We start from the raw sequence: 23974 nt of genomic DNA on the forward strand, positions 1-23974 counted from the left end.
ACCTTTACTGCAGCTGTGACTTACTCTGTTACATTGTAAAGCAGCCAGGACCATGCCTGGCTCAGTTTAGTGTTGACCATAATTGGCACTCTCCTTTCTGTTCCCATGGTTTACTGATACCAGGCTGATACCAGTCCCAATATTTTTTTCCAGGTGCTAGATATCTGGTCTGATGTGGAGCTACTGTTGCTGCATTTCTTCCAAGATCAGAAGGGATGCTTCAGTATTTATATCAAAGTCTAAAGTGGGAGTGCCTAGAGTTTTTCAGGGCAGGCCACTTGACCTTCATCCCAGCATTGATGTGTAGATCATAGATCACAAGGATCAGATCAGAGTCCCCATAGTGTGGGAATGGTAGGCGTGCACCTGAACAGAATACCATGGAAGCATTAATTAGTTACCTGTTACTCAGTCATGGCTTTTCATTATTCTCCAGGATCATGATGCAACTTTAGTGGAAATGCACAGTATCCTCAAATCATATAAGCACTTTTGTTTTTGAAGCACTATTTATTGGTAAGCCTGCTGGAAGAGAGTCCAGTGCCATTAGCTGTGAGAATGGATCTCAGTTCTCACTATGTATGTGTCTCTTTCACCTGGGGAGCTTTAAAAAATGATTTCCTGGTCAATCCCAGGAAGTCTGATTGAACTGGTCATAAGTGGAGTCTAGACACTTGACATCTTTAAAAAGGCCCTCAAGTGATTTGGAAGCATTGGGCTAATAATGGCAGAAGAGAGGGCGCAGTTCATGCTAACTATGGCTTTCCTTATGATAACTATGTTGGCTACGCTCTCTGTCTATGCTCTAAGACATGGACTTCCTCATTTATACGGTATCTGTAAATTAAATTAAACCAGCACAGAGAAGAAAGAACACCGCTGACCTGCCTGGTAAAGGTTGGTCATATGGTTTGAGTTGTGAGAACAAAATTATTTGTTTGAGTGACATCTGTTTCGTGTGTGTGTCAAGCTCATACCACTTACCATGATTCATATGGTCACCCAACTTTGTTTTTGTAATAATGGCAGTAGCACCAGACTTTGGTCTTACAGCACCTATGAAGTGATACATTTCAGAGGTGAATTCAGAAATATCATTCAGTTACTACATAGAAACCTATTTTTTTAATCATGAACATAAATCTTTCTGCATCTCGATCCATGCTGAGTGTCATGGGAAAATTAATTTCAATGTAACCGGCTCTCAGGAAACAGTTTGTTCTTCATGACAGTGACCTAGGAGGACAACTGCCTCATTCAGTTGTGACACACACCCATCTCTTGCCCACTTACCCAGCTCCAAATGGAAGCTCAAGCAAATGAGAACATGGCGGGCCTTTGTTATTTCCAGGTTCATGTCCAGATCGGACAACTGGGAGGATCTCCTAGGGGCCTTTCTAAAAGGAAGTGAGCGTATGCCCACAGGGTCAGCCCCCTTGGACAGTGACTTTGATGATCCTCTGGTGCTTCTCAGTGCTCTGTGAAGTCTAATAAGGGCACAAAAGAGCACAAAAGAATTAAAGGATGAGCACAGGATTTTCAAAATCATGACAAGTTGAACCCCAATTTTGGGTTTATTACTATTGCCAAAAGATAACATTTATTTTAAAAACTATAATTAGTGCAATCATAAGCAACACACTCTCTCTCTCACACACAACTCTCTCTCTTAATTGGTTTTTATTTGTGATTCTTGAATTGGACCTTAAAACCGCAGTGAGCCAAGTCTGCAAGGTGGTCAGAGAACAATTATGGGCACAAAATGGAAGTGACCCATAGGGACAGCTTAATTGATGATACCTGGGTGATTGCCTTATTTGAATCAGCTAGCCACCTGGGATTGAATTGAGACACTCGAATTGGCTAAGACACAGCTATTTGTTAAAAGACTTTACTCCCAAATTAGGCTTTCAGTCACTTTCTACCAAGCTAGGCCACAGTTGCTACACAAAGACTCAATTTCAAAGGCATCCTCCAGCCTAAATTTAATTTAGTTTATTACTACCTATGCCGAAAATCAGCAAGCTTTCTCTACTAAAGGGCCAGCAATTATTTTAGAATTTGCAAAAATATCATCTCAGTCACAGCTATCTGACTCTGTCGTTGTTGACCAAAAAATGACTGTAGACAATACCTTTATAAATGGGCAGGGCTGTGTTTCAGTCAAATTTTGTTTATAACGTGGCCAAATTGGGAGTGATTTAGTAGCTTGTCTATCCTGGCCTGAAAGGTCTCACACCAAGAAGTTCCATTCCTAAGGCTGCGTGGAGAATGACAAGATGTCATGTAAAGCAAGTACTATGCGCTAAGCATGTAGTACCATGCAAAAACAGACGTGGCTTCCCCCAGGTGGTAGCGCATGCCTGTTGGGTAGGCTTCCCAGGAAGCAGAACTGGGAAGAATGCAAGTTCCAGGCTTGCATTCTTCACTGGCGATATGGAAGGGCCACATCTCCAAAAAAGTAATGGCTTTTATTGTGTTTCTTAAAAGTATGTACCCCAGCCTAAGGAAATGACTGAGGTGGTATGAGGACATAAATTTGAGCTCAGAACCAATGTTAAGAAAAAAGTCAGGTTACAGTGGTGAGAAGGCAGAGACAGCTGGATCCCGGGACTCACTGTCTAGGTAGCCAAGTCTACTAGGTGAGTTCCGGGCCAATGGAACAATGTCTCAAAAGAGAAAAAAAGTGGCATGTGACACCTGAGGAATGACACCCAAGGTTGTCCCTGGCCTTCCCAGGCACATGCACACATTTTCTCTCACGGACACACGTGCTTTCTCTCTCTCACTTTCACACCGTCCCCTCCCTCCCACCCTCCCTACAAATAAATGTATGTATGACATACATATCCAACTTAAGCTCTCAGCAATCATATGATGCATCTGCATTTCAGGTCTGATTAACGGTAATTATTTATAGAATAAAATAGTATTTAGGGTTTTGAGTCTTGGTCTACAGATGGTAGTTTAAAATTTCTTGTGTAACATGCCTTCATGATGCTTTTTTTCCTTACAGAGATACATGCCATGAACTCTTGGGACACGTTCCACTGCTTGCAGATCCTAAATTTGCTCAATTTTCACAAGAAATAGGCTTAGCGTCTCTGGGAGCATCAGATGATGATGTTCAGAAACTAGCCACGGTGAGTTAATTTTCAACTTAAAAAATCTGTTCAGTGCCTTAATTCTATGGTGAAATAAAACTCATGGCCAGTAACTGTGAATCCTAGGCAAATGTTCTGGGGAGAGCATGATTTCACCCTAGCAGTGTCCTCATTTTACAAAAGATAATGAACTCTTGGTTTATTAACTACCAAAATATGTATTTTAGCCTTCCTGTGTAGAGGTTGACTGGATAGATATAAAGTGTTAGTATTTTAGGTTTGAGAGCCATGTAATGATTGTCAAAATTAGTTCAGCTGCTGTGGAACAAAAGTAGCCATAGATAATACATAAATGAATCCTTATGGATGTATTTTAATAAAACTTTATTCACAAAAGCCAGAGCTGAGCTAGATTTGGTCTGTAGCTGTACTTTTTTTTTTTTTTTACTGAATCCTGTGGAAATATTTGTCATAGTAAAAGCTGTATATTTGTAGCAGAGTAGGAATTACAGCTAGTAATATTTTTTGACATGTTGATATGGTTATAATCAGATATGATTTGAGACAGCATTAAGAAATTTAGGCTCAACAGTTATTCTAAGTACAAACCCAGAAGAGATTGGCTAGATGTTATATCAGGAAAGGTCTTCCCCAGACAAGTGATGTAAGAGGAAAGGTAGGATTGAATGTTGTGTTGAAGATGTTAAAGAGTCAAATCTAGAAAGCTTACATACTATACTTTTTCATGATTTCAGACTAGGAATAGAACGATGTTTAGAAGCTCACCGACCTGTAGGAACAGAAAGCTTAAATGAATATAGCCACGTGGTAAGGAAAGGCAGTCTTCAGTTGAGTGTCTGCCACAGTTATATAGCGAAGGAACACTCTTTACTCCCAACAAGAAATTATTTTTTTCTTGGCTGGGAGATGTCTTAGTGGGGAAAGGGCTTACTATGCAAGCATGAGGACCTGCATTCAAATCCTCAGCATCCAGCTATTAGCCCATGTCTGTAATCTCAGCTTGGTGGTGGTGGGAGACAGACTGATCCTGAATCTTGCTGGCCAGTCAATGAGGTCTGGGTCCAGTGAGGGATCTTGTCCCCAAAGCTAAGGTGGAAAACAATAGAGGAAGATTTCTAATATTGACCTCTGAGCTTCAAAAGGCACACTTAGGTACACACATAAATACAAATATATACAAATAAAAAATGGAAATACATTTTCTTGTGTATATGTATATGTGTGTGTGCACATGCATGTGTGTTTATGCATGTGAGTAGAAATTCAGAGGACAGCCTCTAGTGCTGCTCTTCAGGCATTGTCCATCTTTGCTGAAACAGCATCTCTCACCAGTCTGAAACTCAACAAGCAGTTAACTGGGGTTTGCCCATTTCTATCTTCCCAGAACTGGTATTACAAGCAAGTACTACCATACCCAGACCTTCTAAAATTTATTTTCATTTATTACTTTAATCTATTTTTATTACTTTATTCATCTCTTTATTTTAAATTATTTTCATTATTTTTATATATTCACTATCTTTCTTTAACTATAGGTTCTGGGAATGAACTCAAATCTTTGTGCTTCTAAGACAAGGACTCTACTGATTGAGATGTCTCCTCAACCCTTTCCTAATTTTCTTTAAATTTTCTTCTGTTGCCTACTTTTTTAGAGAGGTGGAAACCACGGAATATATTTCTCTCCTAAAAGAAAAGGCAGAATAGAAGTAGCTCTATTTTTTTCATTTATGATAATCTCACCATCTGAAGACCTAGACATAGGCTTTTAATACCAGTGCTTAGGAAGCAGAGGTAGGTAGATCTGTCTGAGTTTGAGGCTAGAGGTCTACAGAATGAGTTATAAGAAACCATGACTACCCTGGTAAAAAAAAAAGGTCCATACATGTAATAAGATCTAAAAGAGCAACATGTTTAAAGGTTCTGAGGAGTAGTTTAGGGCCTGGATAGCTTTTGTTTCTACTTTTGTATTCTTTGTTTCTACTTTTGTATTTTCTAGGGAAAAGATACTTACAATTTGAAACCTTCTTTACCAAGGGCAGGGAGGCTTTTTTTTTATAAGGAAATTTCTTAGTATGCTTCTAATATCCTTGGCTGTCTTAGTTCCATACATTAAAACACTTGTAATTGGTAGAGTTCATTATGCTGTTTTTAATATTCTTTTTCTCTCTCCCCTGCCTCCATTTTCTTTTCCTCGAATTTCACCTAGCTTGCTTCTAGGTTGTGATAAAAACATGCTGAGCAAAAGCAACTTGGGGCAGAAAGGCTTTATTTATTTGGCTTACACTTCCTTATCACAGTCCATTATTGAGGGAAGTCAGGGCAGGAACTGTGGGGAAATGCTGCTTGCTGGCTGGCTTTTCATGGCTTGCTCAGTTTGCTTATACAACCAGGACTAACTAGGGCCACCTGCCCAGGAATGGCACCTTTCACAATGGCCTGGGCTCTCCACATCAATCATTAATCAAGAAATAGCCTATTAACATGCCCAGGTGCCAGTGTCATGGAGTGGCTCCTTAACTGAGACTTCCTCTTCCTGGTGACTCAAGTTTGTGTGTAACCAGTACAGTGTTTGAGACTACGATTCCTAGTCAAGGGGCATAATATAGAAAAGACGGTATTTTCTAACTATGAAATCACTCCTGACAGATGAGGGAGGATTAAGTGTCCACTGGGAAGTGCAGCCTGCTTGCAGGAGTTTTGACCTGTTAAAAAGAAGCAGAATGTAAGGTTATAAAAGACTTGAATGAAGAGCATTTTCCATCTCTGCCAATATAGGTTGTGTGTGTGCATGCATGCATGCATGTGTGCAGTAATCCCCTTGTTTTGCTTGGTTTATTCACTTTTATTGATATTGCCTGACCTCACATAAAAAATCCCTCTTACCTTCAGTTTCATACGAACACTGAAGTTCTAATTTTGTAAGTTGGTTGTTTATTTTGAAGTGTGGCAAACTCAAGGAAGGGTCTGGAAAGTGATGTGGAGACTGTGGAGAAGGACACTCACTGTGGTAAAGCCGGTGACTTTTATGAAATGGGTAATGCAATTGCTGTTGACACATAGAGCTATTGCCCATCTCTCAGTGAAAAACCAAGTGCGTGGGAAAAGACTGGAAAGTGGTCTTGGAAGATAGCAGAGTCCCACCAGACCACTGCAAAGTACAAGATGGATAAACAACCTGCTGGATAACATGCATATTAATGACTTTCAAACCATACACTGAAGCTAGAAGGCCAGTTGAGTGACTCATTTGTAAGAGCTTAAGAGTTCAAGCCTTACTAGCATGGGCAAGAAGGTCTATGGTCAGTGAGAGTTGTGTTGGGCTACACCTGATGAGAAAGGGAGCTGTTATTAGTCCCTTCCATAAATTTGTTTGCATCAAGTTCCCTGAAGAAACAGTAGGTGAGGATGAGGGGTAACATACCAAAGGAGAAGAATCCACAGAGGAAACAGATGGCAAACTGCTGCCATTGCTATTTATGTAGACCATGAGTCATACTATATTATTCCTGTACTCTAGGTGAGCTTTATACTATTAATGCTTCTGTTTATATAGTACACACTTTTCCTTGTTTATAGTGAACTTAAGCACATATAAAAATTATGACTCATGAAAGAAGACACTTAATAACTTTCTGGGATGCTCTGTCAACAGATCTGTCCGAGGGGGAAAGCAACATCCACTCAGGCTAATTGGCACTGCCAAACTTGGTTTAGTCCAAGGCTACTTTTGGACATGTGAATCTAGTTTATGGGAGGGTTCAGGCCACATTGCCTGTAGACAGTGTATTCCTTTGCTATATTTCTGCCTGGTATTTATTTTGACATGTTAATAATGCTCAGTTTCGAGAATGAAGCTATCTCTGCTGCTTTCTATGGGCAATGGTTTTTATGCCCCGAGAACCATTTAAATGAGCCTCTTTTGTATCTAAAGGAATTGATGATGATGCTTGGAAAATGTGTTTCAAATGCATTGTTATACATGTAAATAATTTGCCCTCTGGTGGATAATGAATAAGGCCATTAGTTTTGGCTGCTAGAGTCTTTTCTTACTCCTCATAACTGTCCCAGGTCTGTGTGTGGCAGATACGTAAAAAATATTTCCAATAAGGGCTACATGGCATGTGTTACAAGTTTGAGATAAAGTACTTCTCATCGCTGGTTAAAGTGGATTTAATACATTAGTGTGTATATTGGGATTTGTAAACTTAAATACCTTCCATGGCCAGATAAGTAGCAAACATCTATGAAACAGCCTGGTATAAACTAATACAAAGCCTTTGAGTCTGTGGAGAAATGGAGAAAATATATTATACCTGAAGGCCTTTCAATGCAAAATTAAAACAAAACTTAAAGGTCCATTGGCAATGAATCACATCTATAAGCAGAAACAAAACTGTAGAATCAAAGTGGCTGGCCTTTGTTTTGGAAGTGAGATTTTATGCTAGAATACACTATGTTTAAGGGACAAGATCATATAAGATTTATTTTTACATTATACCACTTATCCCTAACTCTACAGTTCTGTTTGGTAGACAACAGAATTTTTTTTCTGAGAAAAGATGGCTGCTAAGTAAAGTATCTTATTGTGTTGAAAGGCAAGCTGATTTGAATATAACTTAAAAACTTCTTGTATCTGCTTATATATTTGTTTTTATGTGTGTTGTGTGCATGTGTGTGCCTTTGTACAAATGTGCAAGTCAGAGGATAATTTACTGGAGTTGGTTTTTTCTTTTTATTTACCATGTGGGTTCAGAGGGTCAGATTCAGATGGAAAGTGTATTTACCTGCTGAGCTGTCTCACAGGCCCTGAATTATAACGTCAAATGGTTGTAAACATGATTTTCATACGTAAGTCTTGAGCATGTTTCACAATGCAATTCAATTCATTAATGTGGAGAAAGTCAGACACTAGGATGGTAGTTGAAGAAAGTCAGACACTAGGATGGTAGTTGAAGCAAGTGCAACTTGAGGCACTCTGAGACATTATAGGCACTAAAAGGAAGAATTCCACAGTTAGGTATAAAATGATTTGTTTCTGTAGGCAATAAAGCCACAGTTCCTTTGTTCAAGACAAAGTCTCATGTAGCTCAGACTGGCCTTGACTTTACTATGTAGCAAATTCACTATATACAGTTCAGGATCTTCTTGCCCAGAAACTGGTCCTGCTCACAATTAAGGCTGGTCCTCAGTTCCTCATCCTCCTGTCTCTACTTCCAGAACTTCTGAGATTATAGGAATACACTACAATGTCTTGCTAAAATAACCACAATCTCGAGGTTATTTTTTCTGCTAGCCAGAAATCATTTTTGCATGTCCAGTGGACAAATACCATGACTAAAAACAAAACAAACAAACAAGCAAACAAAAAATAGTGGAAGAGGGAGAGGGGTTTATTTTGGCTCACAGGTTAAGGGTGTACATCCCATCATGGTGGGAAGTTAAAGCAACAGGAAGTTGAGACAGCAGGTCCCCTAGCATCTACAATGCAGAAGCAGAGTGGGAATGCATGTGTGCCAGTGCCCAGCTGTCTTTCTCCAGTTCAGGATGTGCTGCCCAGGGACCAGTCTTGCTCATAATTTGGATGGGCCTTCCCATGTCAATTAATCAAGATAATCCCTTATAGACCTTCTCAGAGGCTGACCGTAATCTAGATAATCTCTCCTAAGTATGCCCAGAGGTCCATTTTCCAGTTGATTTTAGATCTGTCAAGTTGTAGATAGTAACCGTCACCGTTCAGTAGCGGAAGAAACCAGTGACATTGAAGAGAGAGAGGGGCTAGTCAGACAATGCTGCATTATGACTTCCTGAAGCCACACAGTGATCTTTCAGTGTCGTTTGTATATCCAGGATCCTGTATATGCAAACACTGCTGCATAGGATAGCCTCTTTGTTATGGGATGTCCTGCTGCGTATCCTGAAAATGGACACTCCGAATGACAGGAGCCGTGAGGTGGTTCTGTTTTGTACCATACTATTCTTCTTTGAGACCAATGACTCACCTGCACCATCATGTGCAAGCAGAAATGTACTGATGAAGGGGACTTAGGGACCAGCCTTAGAAGTATACGGATGTCCCTTCCACCCAGAGTTAGAATACATGGAGGTGGGGGAATCTGTCAGCAAAGGGCACACCCCATCCTGTGCTGCAGAAGGCTTCTTTTGTCAATCCATTCCTCACATTATGAAGGCATTTGCAACAGACCAAGTGGCACATTATCTGTAGGAAAAGCAATCAATATGGACACAGATGTTTCCTAAGCAGAGTAAGTTGGCCGCTGGCCCAGTTGGAATTTTCTGTCTATATGGGGTTTGAGGTCATCTGTTCCATTCTGCTGACCCTGAGACATGTTTACTGTCACTCTTTGATTGAAGGGATTTTATTGCTGGCTCTCAATAATGCTGATGAGAGGAGAGTCGAAGCCAAGGGCGATGAAGGAATAAGCAGTCTTTCCCAGGATGCATTCCCAGAATGTAAGCCTCGTGAAACAGAAACACCCATGGGCACAGTTTGGGAAACACTAAGTAGACAAAATGCTTTGACTTAAATCATAGGACTTTTTAGGACCTTTAATAAGATATAATACATAAAGTGAGTCTCCATAAATGATGAGAAGCTAATATTCTAAGTTTGCCACATTTCCTTCCTTCTGAGATACCACTGACTGTAACACGTGCTGCTAATTTAATAGTAGATTTCATTTTGTTAGTTGAGGGGGAGATCTCAGAAGACTTTACTTGAAAGATGGAGGTCCATTTTGAAGAAGTTAAAGCATGAGAAAGCTGAACTTGAGAATGGAGAAAAGTCATTAGGCGGCTGCCCTCTTGCATGCTAGCGTCCCACTCGACTGGTATTCTCAGAAGCACAGTTTGAGGAGATGAAAGTCTAGCCTGCCTTCAGAAATGGTAGAATTCATTCTAAGCAGAGGCCTGGCCACCAACAAAGTTATTTTCTAGTAAAAATCAATGATGTTAACCATACTGAGTTCTATTTGTATTTTCCCTATCAAACAAATGGTTTGTTTCTAACGTTGTTTTGCACTGGCCAGAGCCTTAATGAGTATCATCAAATTTTGTTTGAATTTCTATGTCTAGCCTCGACTTTTCTCTGTTGAGAGCAGCATTGAAATGTATAATTAGTCTTAAGCTGAGAACCAAGTACAGCTCACATGATAAGTACAATTATAAGTCTAGTCTTCATCTATGGAGTTCCTATGGATATTTCCTATTTGCTGAGCACACCAGCTTATTTCTTGAATTGTCTTTTCATAGCTGACTGTGGGTGGAGAAACTTTCAGTGCAAGAAGACGCGTGTCCAGCTATAGTTCTTTCTGAACATGGATGACATTAAAAATGACCACTTTCGTATCTTTACAGAAAGCTTGAATAAGCCTCAGGCTTATTTATTCCTCGTAGAGTCCTTGCACTGGTTCAGCTGCTTGAATCATCTGATACAAAGCTGACAAAGAGCTGGGAGGAAAGTGGTTTTCTACTTCCTTAATTGAGATGTTTGGGTGGCCGATCAGTTTGTATGTTATTACTAAGGAACTTAATTAAAAGTTAATAATATCTATTCCAACTCATTACACTCACTTTTATATCTGCTGCGCATATAGAAAAGTAGAGTCATCTTGTAAGCAATGCTTTAATTCATTAACTTGTTTTTGTTGCTGTCTGTCTTCATCGTTCTTTCTGTCCAGATGCCCCGAGGCCACGCTTTCTTTGGACTAATTCTCTTCTGAGAACATTTACTATTCTGGCCAAGGCTGTCTTGTTCTATCCCTTCGTGTTTTACTTGTGATATGCGTTGTTACTATTATGAGGCATTTGTCATCGATTCGTATTCCGAGAGCCCTGTGTTGCTCACCTTGTTCAGGAACCAATCTATTTGTAGTATGAAATAGTTGTACGCTTTAGCAACTCAAATCTTTCTTGGTCATTTATAACTGTATCCTAGGGGCTTCCAAGAGCCATCATATAACAGATGAGAAAAGAAAACAAACACAGAACACCTAGTTTGGAAATTTGGAAACCCATGAAAACAAAGCTGCTGTGGTCACACCATTCCCTGAGCACCGAGAGAACACTGATTCTATCTGTTCTATAGGAACATCAAATTGTCCCCACACTACCCCAAAGTCAACAGCTGGGCCTCTCAGTGCTCCATAGATGTTGATGAAGAGGATATTTGGAATGTCTGGCAGGTGGCATGGGGAAATCTACCGATATCTAATTCCCCTGGTCCTGGGGATTGAACCTTGGATCTTGCCCTTGCTATGTAAGAGCTCTACCCCTATGAACTAAATCCCTAACAAAGGATGGAATTCCCCCCACACTTTCCCCTTGAATTTGAATTGGAGTTTGATCAGTCATGATAGAGATTAACAAGACAAATGCATACAAATTTGTTAATGTTCACAAGCACTGGGTCCATATTTAGAAATTCCAAGTATCAATATGAAACATTAATTTCTGAGCCTTAAGTGCAGTAAGAGGCATGGCATAATGGAGAGGAGAGGACCTAAACTTAGTTTTCTTTTTACCATTATGAATTTTAATACCTATTACAGAGCCTTAGTAAAACAACAACAAAAGCAACCACAAAAATAATGTGGCCCTTGCAGAAAAAGAAATTGGTAGACCAATGCAACAAAATCCAAGACCCAAATATGAGTACATGTTAGGTCAGTCAATTAATATTCAATAAAGACACCAAGAATATAAGCTTGAGTATACAACATATAATACAAATAATGTCATGAAAACTGGAATTCTAAAAGTACAACAATGAAATTAAACCCATGTATAGCACCTTTATAAATTCTAACTCCAAATGGATCTAACACCTTACCCTGAAACCTAAAATATTTAACTGTTAGAAGAAAACTTAGGCAATTCCCTCCATGATGTAGGTTTAGGAAAAGACTTCATGTATAAGACTCCATTTGCCTAAGAATTAGACTAACAATTGACAAATAGGACTTATGAAAAGAAAAGGCAGAATTGGAATGTGAGTCTGTATTGTTGAAGATACCATATACTTCAGAAGCTGGGCCCAGCCACCCTTGAGGTAGAATTGATATGGATACCATTTCCTTGAGGCCTTGCTTCCAAGATACAGAAGATATCATGAAAACTTCAAAATGATGATAACAACCAACATTCATACCCTACTATGACAACTATGAGCCACATTAATATCATCATAACACAAAACCCTAAGGATGCAGTAGTGTCATGCATTCCTTGACAGTAATCAATAGCTCTTCAAATTGGACTCAAGACACACTCAACAATAAGGAAACAGTGCCTTTGCCTGAAACCTAAGTACTCAGTGCTAGTGAACTCATGGTTACTGAAGAATCTGCAGCCACTAATGTACTAAACCAGCATAATTCCTAACAATAATCTGTAATATTTGTCCTGATACCCACAAACAATTGTAGTGTTTATTGCCCTGATCAAGGACAGTTCTCTTCACAACAGATGAGAACATTACAGACCAATCAAAATGCATTTCAGTGAAAAATCTTCAAATCCATTCCCAAACCTACTCAGGCAACACTTCAGAATAGGGTGTAGAAAGATTTTAAGAATCAGAGGTTCAGGGAGTTTTCCTTCAGTTGGGTCTACTAGTAATATCAAAAGCTAAACCCATAAGTTTTACCAATATGACTGCCTAAACGTGTGGAAAGAATCAGGGAAAATGGCATCAGTTATGCCAATGTGATCAGGAGAATGACCGCAGGCCCTCAGACATACATAAAGAACAGGACACAACTAAGAAATGCCGAGAGAAAGAGAAATGATCTTCTCCAGAGTAGAGTATACCAATATGTCCTTCAATACGTAGGGGTCAGCCCGAAGAACATATATGTAATTAATATTATACAGAGCATTCCAGTAATATTTAGTAATTTCTATGTAAACCATCTGCACATAATCCAATCAGTGAAAAAGAGGCCATTAATGTGAAAGAGATCAATGAAAGATGCATGGGAGGTGCCACCTCTAGAAAAAGGAAAGGAGAAATAATGCAATTATAATTTCAAACTGAAAAGAAAAGAGAAGAAACACCTAATATTTGATGTAGCAAATGTTCTAGTAATCAGTCTAGGTGTTAGTATGATATACAGCTCTGTAGGGAAGGGGCTACCATGCAACCTTGATGATCAGAGAGTGATCTCTAAAAACATGTCAAAGTCAAAGAACATGACCCAGCTCCACAATGCTATCCTTCAACTACCACATGTGACTTTAGGCACATTAAACTTAGTTTTTATAGGTGGGTTCAAGTGGCTGCTTGGTTACTTAACTTGTCCTCAGGTTAGGTGCAAATTCTCTTGCCTACTTATGCCCTGAAGGAATATTGTTCCATCACTTAGTGTGTGGTGAAGAACAAATGAGATAACCTACCCTATCTTGGGTACCATGACATCATTTGTACCCTACTTGGGCACATCCACACTTGCTCTCATCATTGCCTGAGGAATCCCAACTAAGAAGTACTGTGTTGGTTAAAGAGTTTTGAAGCCACTTCAAGCCTCCTAGTTCTCCAGATCCTACTATGGCTTAAAAGTCTTAACCCTGAGGATTTCTTTTTCTTCTCAAAGTTTGAATGCATTCATTAAGTCCAGAAGATTTCTGTAGTGACTTTAATTTCCATGAAGATATGCTGGAGAAAGAGGTTTCTGGTTTAAGTACAATGGTATAGGCTCTCAGGATCTTAACTTGCATTAACAGAAATATCTGTGGCATAATTCCATTTCTAGCAAAAGCAGAAGGAAGATGGTTGGGATTTTTCTTTTATCAGCTAGAATAGTGGAGGTAATGTTATATCAAACTATAGGAATTTAATTACCCCATTCCATAAATGTAGCTTTGAGATAAAGGAGCCAAAAGGATTTTCAAAGCCATTCTTCTGCACTGTGATATAAAAACTCAGAGTACATTTAGGAGATGTAAAACGTATTACTGTACATCACCAGGCACTGCCATGAATGGTAGCATAATAAGAAATGTGATTTGAGACTTGAACCCACAGTGATTAAAAATTTCGTTGCTTGCTTCTTAGAAATGTCACCATTTGCCCGAAGTTTTACATGCTTGTCTCTATAAGGACTGCCGTCTGTGGAAATAATTCTGGTGGGTGGATTGCAGCTTCAGGAGAACAGGTCTTCCCGAAGGTGTGGAAACACTGTCATGTGAAAGCTTAAATCCAGACTAGGTGTAAGGGAGCAATGCAGTTAGGGTTGGAAGGAATAAATCAAGTGGAAGGACCATTATTCTTCCCAGGGCTTGAGAGTCTGTCCTTTACAATGTCCATAAAAACACCCTTCTCTCAGCAGTGAAGTAGGGGCCGGTGCTGGCTGTCTTAGCGATTCCTCCACTGAAAAGTCTTTATGAAAGCCATAGTTTCTCCTTTTTATTATGGGAGTGACACATGCTCATTATAGAAAATTTTAAAAAATGGACAGGGAAAGGAAAGAAAATACAGGCCATTTGTAATATCTCTGTGGCAATGGCCACACTTAGCATTTTGGCATATAGCCTTTGGCATATAGTCTTCCTGAAAAGTCATTTTGCCACATCAAATGAGAACTTAATGTAAACGACTCCTGGCTCTGGAGGAAGGAGCAACGGGGTGTTCATCCATTTATCAAATACTCGTGCTGCCTAGAGAGAACCTGCCTTCTACGTCTACAGCAGAAAGACTTGGGGAAAAAGAATTAGAAAAACCCTGGAAAGTCAGGCCTTGTAACTTTCCATCCAGCTAAGTCAGAGTGTGACTGTGACCATCGCATGGGGCTGATTAGTGTTATTCTCTCTCTCTCTCTGCCTTCAAACAAAAATAAGCAGATACATATTTATTTAAAAACCTTGTTTCCATACATATTTTGTCAGTCTTTTCATCAGTCATGTTTCCACTAGCAAGTGATAATTGGTCCATTTTAATCAATCTTTACCTCTTGTTTCTACCTCTTGGGTTTTTTTTCTTTTTATCCTCTCCAGCATAAACTGTCATTGTTGCTTTTGACGTTCTGACAGGAGTGAGATGATATCTCAGAGTTATTTTGATTTGCATTTCCCAAATGGCTAAGGATGGTGAGCACATTCTTAATTGTCTCTCAGCCATTTTAGACTCCTCTATTGAGCATTCTCTATTTAGTTCAGTCCCCCACTTTTTAAGTTGATCCTTTGGTATTTTGGAGACTTGTTTCCTGAGTTCTTTGTGAATTTTGGAGATCAGCCCTCTGTCAGATGTGGGGTTAGTGAATATCGTTTCCCAATCTATGAGGTACCATTTTGTCTTGCTGAGTGTGTCCTATGCCTTACAGAAGCTTTTCAGTTTCAGGAGTTCCTATTTATTAATTGTCAGGTTTTTTTTTTTGTATAATCAAAATGTCTATCAATAGCTAACGAGTTCTCAAGTTTCTCCATAGCACTTGCCCCCAAGATGCTCATACTAGTAGAAGTTAAGGGAAGCCTGTACATCTTAGGGACTGGCAAGTGAGACAGTGTAGTGTAGTTGGCAATCCAGAGGATAGGCATTAATGTCCAAATCTAGGCTTTATCAATCACAGACCGATATCATCAAAGTCAATATTATTTATGATCCTCGCCAAGGAATGGAAAGGCAAACTTATTCGTTGGTGTCCTAGTCAGTCTGTGATGGGCTTTGCAGAAGGAAATAGTTTGGCTCAACTTCTAAAACAACAAGAAGTGGGAATTTATAGCCAGGGAGCAGAAGGGGGTGGTGGTCACTGCATAGAAAATTCCTAAGAGAATCCTGGGGAATAAGGTGGGGGGTTCTGGTTTTCCTGATATTATAGGACTTGCTGAGGTTGCCTAGGACATGGTAAGAGAAAGGAGCCTGGTTAATCCTGGGCATGGGGGAGTCTGGCTATAGCGAATTAACAGGTTTCTTGTTAAAACTGAATAATGCAGAGATGAACATGAAGGCCCCAAGTCAAGGCCTGGCTGAAAAAGACTAGCATCCAGCCAAGGAAAGAATCTTAATAACCTCCCTGTATTCCAATTCCGTCATCTTTAAAGTGAGACTAATACTACTATCTAAAGTCATAGAGACGTGGTGAAATCGGTGAGCTAATACACTGGGAAGCTGTTTGGCACTCTGGCAAGTGTTAAAACAGTGCCAGCGAGTCCATGTCACATCGCTGTGCTCCCAGGGATCCAGGTGGTCATATCCATGAGCACTCACTCACGGGGGGGGAAGGCCCCCGGAGAGCTGCCACTTTGGCGTGCGACCTTGGGGTCATCTAACTTTCAGCACTCCAGCTTTGTCTTTCCGAAAAGGCAGACCGTTGAGTTTATTGCATAAAAGGGTTTTAGATGGGGGGCTGCTCTGCTATTTTACAATGTAAAGTGTTTTTTATCTATAAATAATAGAAGGAAGGCCTTGCCCGAACAATGTCAAGCTTCTCCTTAGAGATGGAGGAGCTGCCTTGGACTTTAATAGCACACCTCCCCTGAGCAAACACAGAAAGGCAAGTCACAGGAAACAGCCTGGGAAAAATAAATGAGAAAATATTGTTTGTGCCAGAGAAAGCATGTGAAATATGAATTCCTGACGGAACCTCTCAAGCAGATTAGGAGTGATGTTGTTCATCAATGCGACACTCCCTCAATAACCAAACAAAGCAATGAATTTGGGGTCTCAGATCTTGGCGGCTTCTCATGAGCTTGAGCTTCAGATAGCCCCGTCCAGGTGTTTGTAGTTTGGCTGGGAGATGACTGAATTTAATATAAAACTATATGAAGAAGTTGCTGGAGGGGAGCCAAAAGAGCTTTGTTCTGCTGTTGGATGGACTTTGGATTCAGCTCCACACATACACACAGGGGTCCCATGTAGATGCCCAGCCAGCAAGGTTTAAAAATTCTTTTGTAGTGAACCAAGGGGAAGTGCCTTTAAATGGTTTACTTTAGAAATGCTTAAACACTGGGCTATTTATTGCAAAGGCACGTCTTTTTTGAAATTGCTTACTTTTTCCTCGAATCTAAGAAGTCATGATTTTTCCAAGATAAAGTCAAGGCTATATATAACTGCTAAAAGGGTATTGGATTCTGATCCCCCCCAATTTTATGTGCATTGTTGTGCTACCTGCATGTTTGTCTGTGTGAGGGTGTCAGATCTTTGAGTTATAGACAGCTATGAGCTGCCATGTGGGTGCTTGGAATTGAACCAGCATCTTCTGGAAGAACAGTCAGTGTTCTTAACTTTTGAGCCATCTCTCCAGCCCCAGATTCTGATTCTTAACAAAGGTGTTCTAGTAGACCAAAAGTAGCTGATACATATGTGTGTTTGTAACTATTTTCTTACACACACACACACACACCTGCATCTTGTTAAAATTGTGTTTAGCCATCAGAAGCTATCATACAAATGCCTTGATTCCCATATTACCCAATAAGAACAGCTTCATGGCAGTTTTGACCATCTTTGTGCAATGGGACAATTGGCCTGAGCTGAGACGTTCTTGTCCCATTAGACAGTGCTAAGGGTAATCTCATGATCATTACCTGTTTTCCTTTCTAAGGCCAGTGGAGGAACTGTCATTCCAGGCAGCTGTAAAAAAATTCACTTTCCTAGTAGCCAGAGAGAGTTTGGCAAAATCATTAGTCAGAGCACCCGAAATATTTCAAGTCATGGTATTCTTTATTGTCTCATGAATTCTCAATGATCTAGAATTAATCTTGTGACTGTAAAGTAATGCATCTAACTCAAATGCAAGCACATATTGCTATAGTTTAATGCTATGTTTTACTTGATTTTGTGCTTTACAATATGACTTTTAAACGATAAAAATGGTGCATTATACTTCTGACCTGACCTCATTGGCCATAGTCTTGGGTCTCTTGAATTTACACTCTTTTCAGCACCGTGTCCCCTCAGTGAGGCCCAGGTGACTCAGCTTCTTTCATGTCCCGTTTATAGTGTATGCTTCTCACTGGCTTCCAGCCGGTCTGTGCGGTCATACCCAGCTGATCTAGGGATCTCCCAAAGACAGTGAGTGCCCCTAGCCCAGTTAGTCTGTCGAAGGATGGCTGCAGGCAGGCTAGAAGACCTTAACCTGTTCTGCTGCTGTGAACCCTACTGTCAAGAACCTCAATTCTAGTATCTCACAGTATTGTCACTTTGGGAATGGAAAGAAGACATTGATGTATAATGCAAGCTACGCAGTTAGGGGCCACATTCACCTGCTTATAATTAATCTTAATTGTCTCTTAAATCTGCAAACCTACTCAACCTAAGTCTCAGTTATTCTGTCTGTAAAATGGGGGGTTTAGCATTGAAACAGAGTTTATTAGGTGGTTTTTTTGTTTGTTGTTTTCTCTCCTAAACAAATTCCCTAAGACACAGAATGGTAACTTTCCTAGAGTTAATATGGCGGTGACCCTTGAACTGTGGTTCTCACTTTGAAGTCAGTGTGCTCAGACTCCCAAATGATATTGTCCATAGCGCCTTCCGCTCAGGGCTGCTGTGGGCATGATGTAAAGTCCTCCATCCTGTGTCTGGTGGAGGGTAGGCTCCAGTAACTGGTGGTGATTGTTGTCTCTACAGAGGTGCAACTGAACCTGAATGCGGTCTAGAGTTTAAGTTACTGTAGATTCTCATGTAGCAAGGGGCTCAGATTCATGATGCCAGTGGTGTTGGTTAGTGACTAGAAGGGAAGCACAGGCCCTCATTAGTAAATCATGAAGTAGAAGGCTTAGTGCAACGGAGTGCTGAGAACTGCTTTTTCCTTTTAAAGATACTCTTCCCAACACAAAATTTCACACACACACACACACACACACACACACACACACACACACACACACACACACAACACCCCTCCTTTTAGAATTCCTGGTCTTGCCTGGAAAGAAATCAGTGAATAAGTGTAAGGTTGTTAGCCCTAATGTCTGGGAAGGTGTTGCTTTTATGAATATAAGGATAAAATTAAAATGACCCTCTTAAGGTAGTGGCTACACACAGCTCATTTGTAGGTCAGTAAAAACCTCATTTTTTAAAATATGAGCATTCGTGACCTTTCAAATCACATCTGGGGAGAATGTGTGATTTGATGCAGAACATTTTTTGGACGTGCCTAAGGATGGATAGCTGAGGGTATGCTCATCAGTTTTCTTCCCCTTCAAAGAGCGCAGAATTGCTTAGGTTCTAGTGTAGTTCCAAACCTGTAGCCTATGCTTAAGTAGGTCTTCTGTGCAAGGAAGATTAAGCACATCTGTACATTGGATGCTGAGCCACGCATCTGGTTGGAAAATGATGGGGGATAAGATTTTTTGTGTGTGTGTGCGTGTTCCCTGGAAAGTTTAGTCATTCCAAGGCAGCTGGGTGTGTAGTGATTTCAGTGAAGTCTTTCAGAAGAGGATGTTGGGATTGCTTTAAAACTCATAGCTGGATTCTGTGAATTTCTGTGTTATAGAGATGTTACCACAAGGCTCATGCACTGCATCTAGGGTCCAGAAAGCAACACTACAAATATAAAACTAGCATTTGATTTGTGAAACTTCAAATAACTTCCAGGCCTATGGAGCATGAAGAGAAGCCAATCTGTATTCATAATGTGCTTTTTAAGGAGTCATGGATGTTGTGGGAAGTAGAATTGGATGGATGGACATCTTAGAGATTCACCCAGGAGAAAATAGTGCCTGTCTGGTCTTGTGTGCTCTCATCCGCTGAGTGGAGGTCTTGGTGGTGATGCTGTTGGTAATTCCTTGTAGTTAATTCTGAACAGTCTGGGCTGGGAGGCACTTTAAGTGCCTGAATCTGTCACGTCATAAACTCCTCCACACTCTGACCAAGGACTGGTAGCATTTTCCCTGGCTAGGCTTCAGTTGGCTACAAGCTTCAGAAAGAGCAAACTGAGGAAGTTTCCCCCTGATGGTTTCAGACGAGAATCCAGATGTCAGAATCAATGAGCTCAGAGTCACTGCTTATAACGAGGAGGCCAGAAGCCACTTAAACACCAGGCTGCCGTGCTTCCCTGCTTCGGTAGGGGATGCCTGCCAATTAGACTCCAGTCCTGCTGCCCAGGGTGTGTGATGTGCAGGGCTTGGCTGTGGCAGGGAAGCAGGCTCCTCCCTTCCTCGCTTACATGGGGGTGCTACTTTGGAGGGAAACCATTAAAAGAGGTCACCAGTGGGTAGATCTATTTCTGAACCTATAAGTGAAAACCTATTTGAGGGCTACTGTAGAGAAGTTGTCATGTTTTCAAGATTGTAATATTAGAAAAATTGGCTAAGATTAGTGACTGCAGCCCCAGGTTGACTGGCATTGGCTTTGTAGGCACGGCCATCTGGAAAACTCCTCTAGTTTAACCTCACTCCCTTCTTAGCTTCCATATTTGCTGAGGACCCATGTGTCATCTAAGGGGACAGGACAGACAGTAAACAGAAACAACACCACAGAAATATAAATCTTGTCCTCCCCACTTCATGAAGCTTAGTGTGTGGGAGGGGACAGGCTTAAAGACCAGTGGTTTCAGTAGGACTCCATAATAGGAATGCTATGTTGGGGGATGTAAGGAGAGCCACTTAGCATGGACACCAGCAGGAGTTTAACACAGGGCCATGTGGTGACTGAGACATTTCTAGGCAGAGAAAGCACAAATGTAAAGATCAAGACAGAAGCAAGAAGGTCAGTTGCCACTGGCTTGAGGGCAATAGGCATGAGAATGCCGACTATCTAGTGCCTGGAGAAGACAGGGCCAGGGACATGGAGTCTCTGCTGCCATCTGAGTAAGTTTTGACCTTTACTCCAGTGGTACAGTGATGAGGTGTGATTGGGTCACCACCTGGCCATTGTCATCACACAGCCCTTTGTCAAATTCCTGCTACTCTCCAGGCTAGGTGTCTCTCTTTTATCTCCATCATAGCATTCCACAGGACTCCACAGGACTGCATCATAGCATTCCACAGGACTCTACACTATTTAGTGGAGTCCTGTGGAAACTGGTCTTTGACAGTGAGCTCTGGATGTGTGGGAGTGTCTTAAATGGGTCTTGTCTGAGCATTAGGATGGACCCATTGCTTATGTAGTCCTGATGTTAGGTAAGTGCATGGCATTCCCATTAATACTTGAGTGGGAGGAAGAAGCCAGGGCTCGATCCTTTTCTTCCTTCTCCTCTCTCCTTCCTTCCTTCCTCCCTTCCTTCCTTTCTTCTCCTCCTTCTTTTGTTAAAAAAAGCATTAAATTCTGGTATAGGAAAAGTAAATGTTAAATGAAAATAAGTCAGGTTGCCACCTTTGAAATGGAAAATTCTTTCAGATAAGCCAAAGACGAGGTAGTAAAACTGAAATGACCAGAGAGCTCTTAAAAAATCCTGCATTTATTCCAAAAGCACTGAAAAAGCTCTGAGGAGTTACTTAAACACAAAAACTCCCGCTAACATAGGGTGCTGAAAAAGCCCCATGTGGTTGTATTCTTCAATAAAGTTTTTTTTCTTTTTTGCTGATGTTTTTCCCCTCTTTAAGCGTGCCTCTTACATTTGATGATCAATTTTCCACAAGGTTTGCCATAATGCTTCCTCAGAGCTCAGGACTTTGCATTTTAATTCATTCAACGAGTGCTTGCAGCTAAGACAATATTTGTTGTTTTTACAACTTAGGGTCATCCATAGCTGACAGAGTAGCACTCAAATCCCGGGCCTTCTCTTTCTTTACATTGGGTTTTGGTTGGAGAACGGCTATTGGCAAAAGAAAAAATTTTTTTCCTTTTCCTTCCCCAACCCCTTGTCCCATGTCTTTGACACAATCTCATGTAGCCAAGGCTGGCCTTGAACTTGGGATCCTTTTGCCTCTACTTCAGTGTTGATGTTACAGATGTTTATTATCCTACCTGGTTAATGTGGAGCCAGGGATCAATCCAGGGCTTTGTGCGAGTTGGGTGAGCACAGTGCCAGTAAGTTAACTCTCCTCTCCCCAAACTGTGTCTCTGTGGCTGCAGTTGGGCCTGGGACCTGAGACCTTTTTGTAATATCCTTTCCTGTGATGGACTTCTGGGTTCTCAGAAGCCCTTCTCCTGGTGCCTCAAGTCTCATGGTTCTACAGGAAGAACTGTGTCACTCTTTCTAGTAACTTCTTAAAGCTCATCTAAAAACCATTAACCGTTCAAAGCCCAACAAAGGCTTCATATTCTCCTAGACCCAAGCCAGGAAACACCCATACTTTTAAGACAGAGTGAGAAGTTTGTGGGAGAATCAAACTCAGGAAGTTTTAAGATTCCCACTGGTAGTCTGCTTTTCCTCACTTGTAGTGTTTATGCCATCCATGAGAACAGAGGGCATCTCTTGCCTGGATTTCAACTGAAGAGTGACACAGTATAATTTAACACCCCCACCCTCATGACTCCCCAAGATCGTCCACCCCTACCCCCATGCCCCTCCCCATCACACACATCCACACATGTATATTTGTTGGTTTGGTTGCTGGAATGCAAACCACGGCCTTGTACATATAAGGCACATGGGCTACCTCTGAGCCACATTCCCAGGCCTCCTCTCCAAATATAAGTTTGGTCTAAATGGTGACCTGCTAGTGCAATGGCGGGTTTTTATTTACAGATCTATTCTGATACTGGGACCTAGAACACGGGCCCAAGTCTGAAACTGTTTCTGTTACTTTCATATTTTACACACCCTAACCACCAACCCACCAAAAAGCAATAAAGCATGCAATCCCCCCCCTTTTATTTAACCAGTCAGATTCCTGGGGGAGAGTTCTCAGGATCCCTGGCTGTGGGGAGGGGAGAGTCCTCCTTGGAGCCACAGTGGACAGGTTGCCAAGGGCCCTTTCAGAGTGCAGGATAATAGTACTTCTACTCTCCTGAGGCTGGTCACCATAGCTTTGCATATGGAATCTTGGTCACTAGTGAGGAGAGGAGTTGCTGAGTCTAAAGTATGAATCAAACTCAAGTTTGTTAGATTACCAGCAGTTGCAGAATTCCAGGTCCTGGTTTTCTCATTTAAACAATGCAGCCAGTAACTTCTGCCTGCTTCACTAGTATGTAGGAAGACAATGTATATGAGAGTGCTCAGCTAAGCCAGGCTAGGTTCCCTGTCAACGCCCAAGTCATCGGTAAGTTTTACTGTCTAGTGATGACTCCACACTTGGAAGCACTTATTCAATCTCTGATACTCTGCCTCTGTGCCTTTGGAGTTTCTGGCTTTCCCTCTAGTGCACTGTTCTTGTTCTCTTATCTTAGGTGCATTTAGGAGCCCTTTAACAAAGCTCGGTTAGAATGTTGCAGAAGGACACCGAGGGTTGGAGGAATAAGGGCGTGAAAAGGAGTCTTGTTAAGTGAGGAATATAGAACTCACTGCGCAGTTTCCATGACCATCAGTCTCTCTTTCCTCCTTCTTCATGAACTTCTTACACCTTGCCTGGATAAAGCGGATACTAGAATTCTAGATAGTGAGATGGTGTTGTGATTATTAAATAAAAATGCATGCGACTACTATGCAAGAATGGACTTTCTGAAAAAGTGACAGGAAATGTGTCACTCATGTTCTTATCCATTCAGGAATTTGTTAAGTGAGACAATGGTTTGTTTTCTAGAGAAATAAATATAACATCCTTGTCCTAGAAGTTCCTATGCACTATTTAAATCCAATTCATTGGTACAGGATGGCTCCCAGAAAAGGGAAATATAATTGTTTCACAGAATGCAAGGGATTTTAGAGGTAGAAGGCAGAGAGACTCTAATAGGGAAGTGAGGAGAGAAAATGTCTCCGTCATCAAGTTCTCCTTAGCTGGAATATGTGACTGCAGCAAGACCAGGGTGTTGACACTAAACATAAGGAGAGACTTGCAGAGAGTCATTTTTC

At 40.9% G+C, this 23974-nt stretch overlaps 1 protein-coding gene across 1 annotated transcript in view; it reads left to right on the forward strand.

Annotated features, from left to right (window-relative positions):
- Positions 1-23974, forward strand: part of Tph2 (tryptophan hydroxylase 2) — a 105555-nt gene that overhangs the window by 61404 nt on the left and 20177 nt on the right. Inside the window, exon 8 of the mRNA XM_005081468.4 lies at positions 3017-3143. Within this exon, the coding sequence (XP_005081525.1) occupies positions 3017-3143 (127 nt within the window). The remainder of the gene's footprint in view (positions 1-3016; positions 3144-23974) is intronic.

The sequence above is a fragment of the Mesocricetus auratus genome, unplaced genomic scaffold, assembly GCF_017639785.1.
Source record: "Mesocricetus auratus isolate SY011 unplaced genomic scaffold, BCM_Maur_2.0 Super-Scaffold_100011, whole genome shotgun sequence".
Taxonomy (NCBI): Eukaryota; Metazoa; Chordata; class Mammalia; order Rodentia; family Cricetidae; genus Mesocricetus; species Mesocricetus auratus.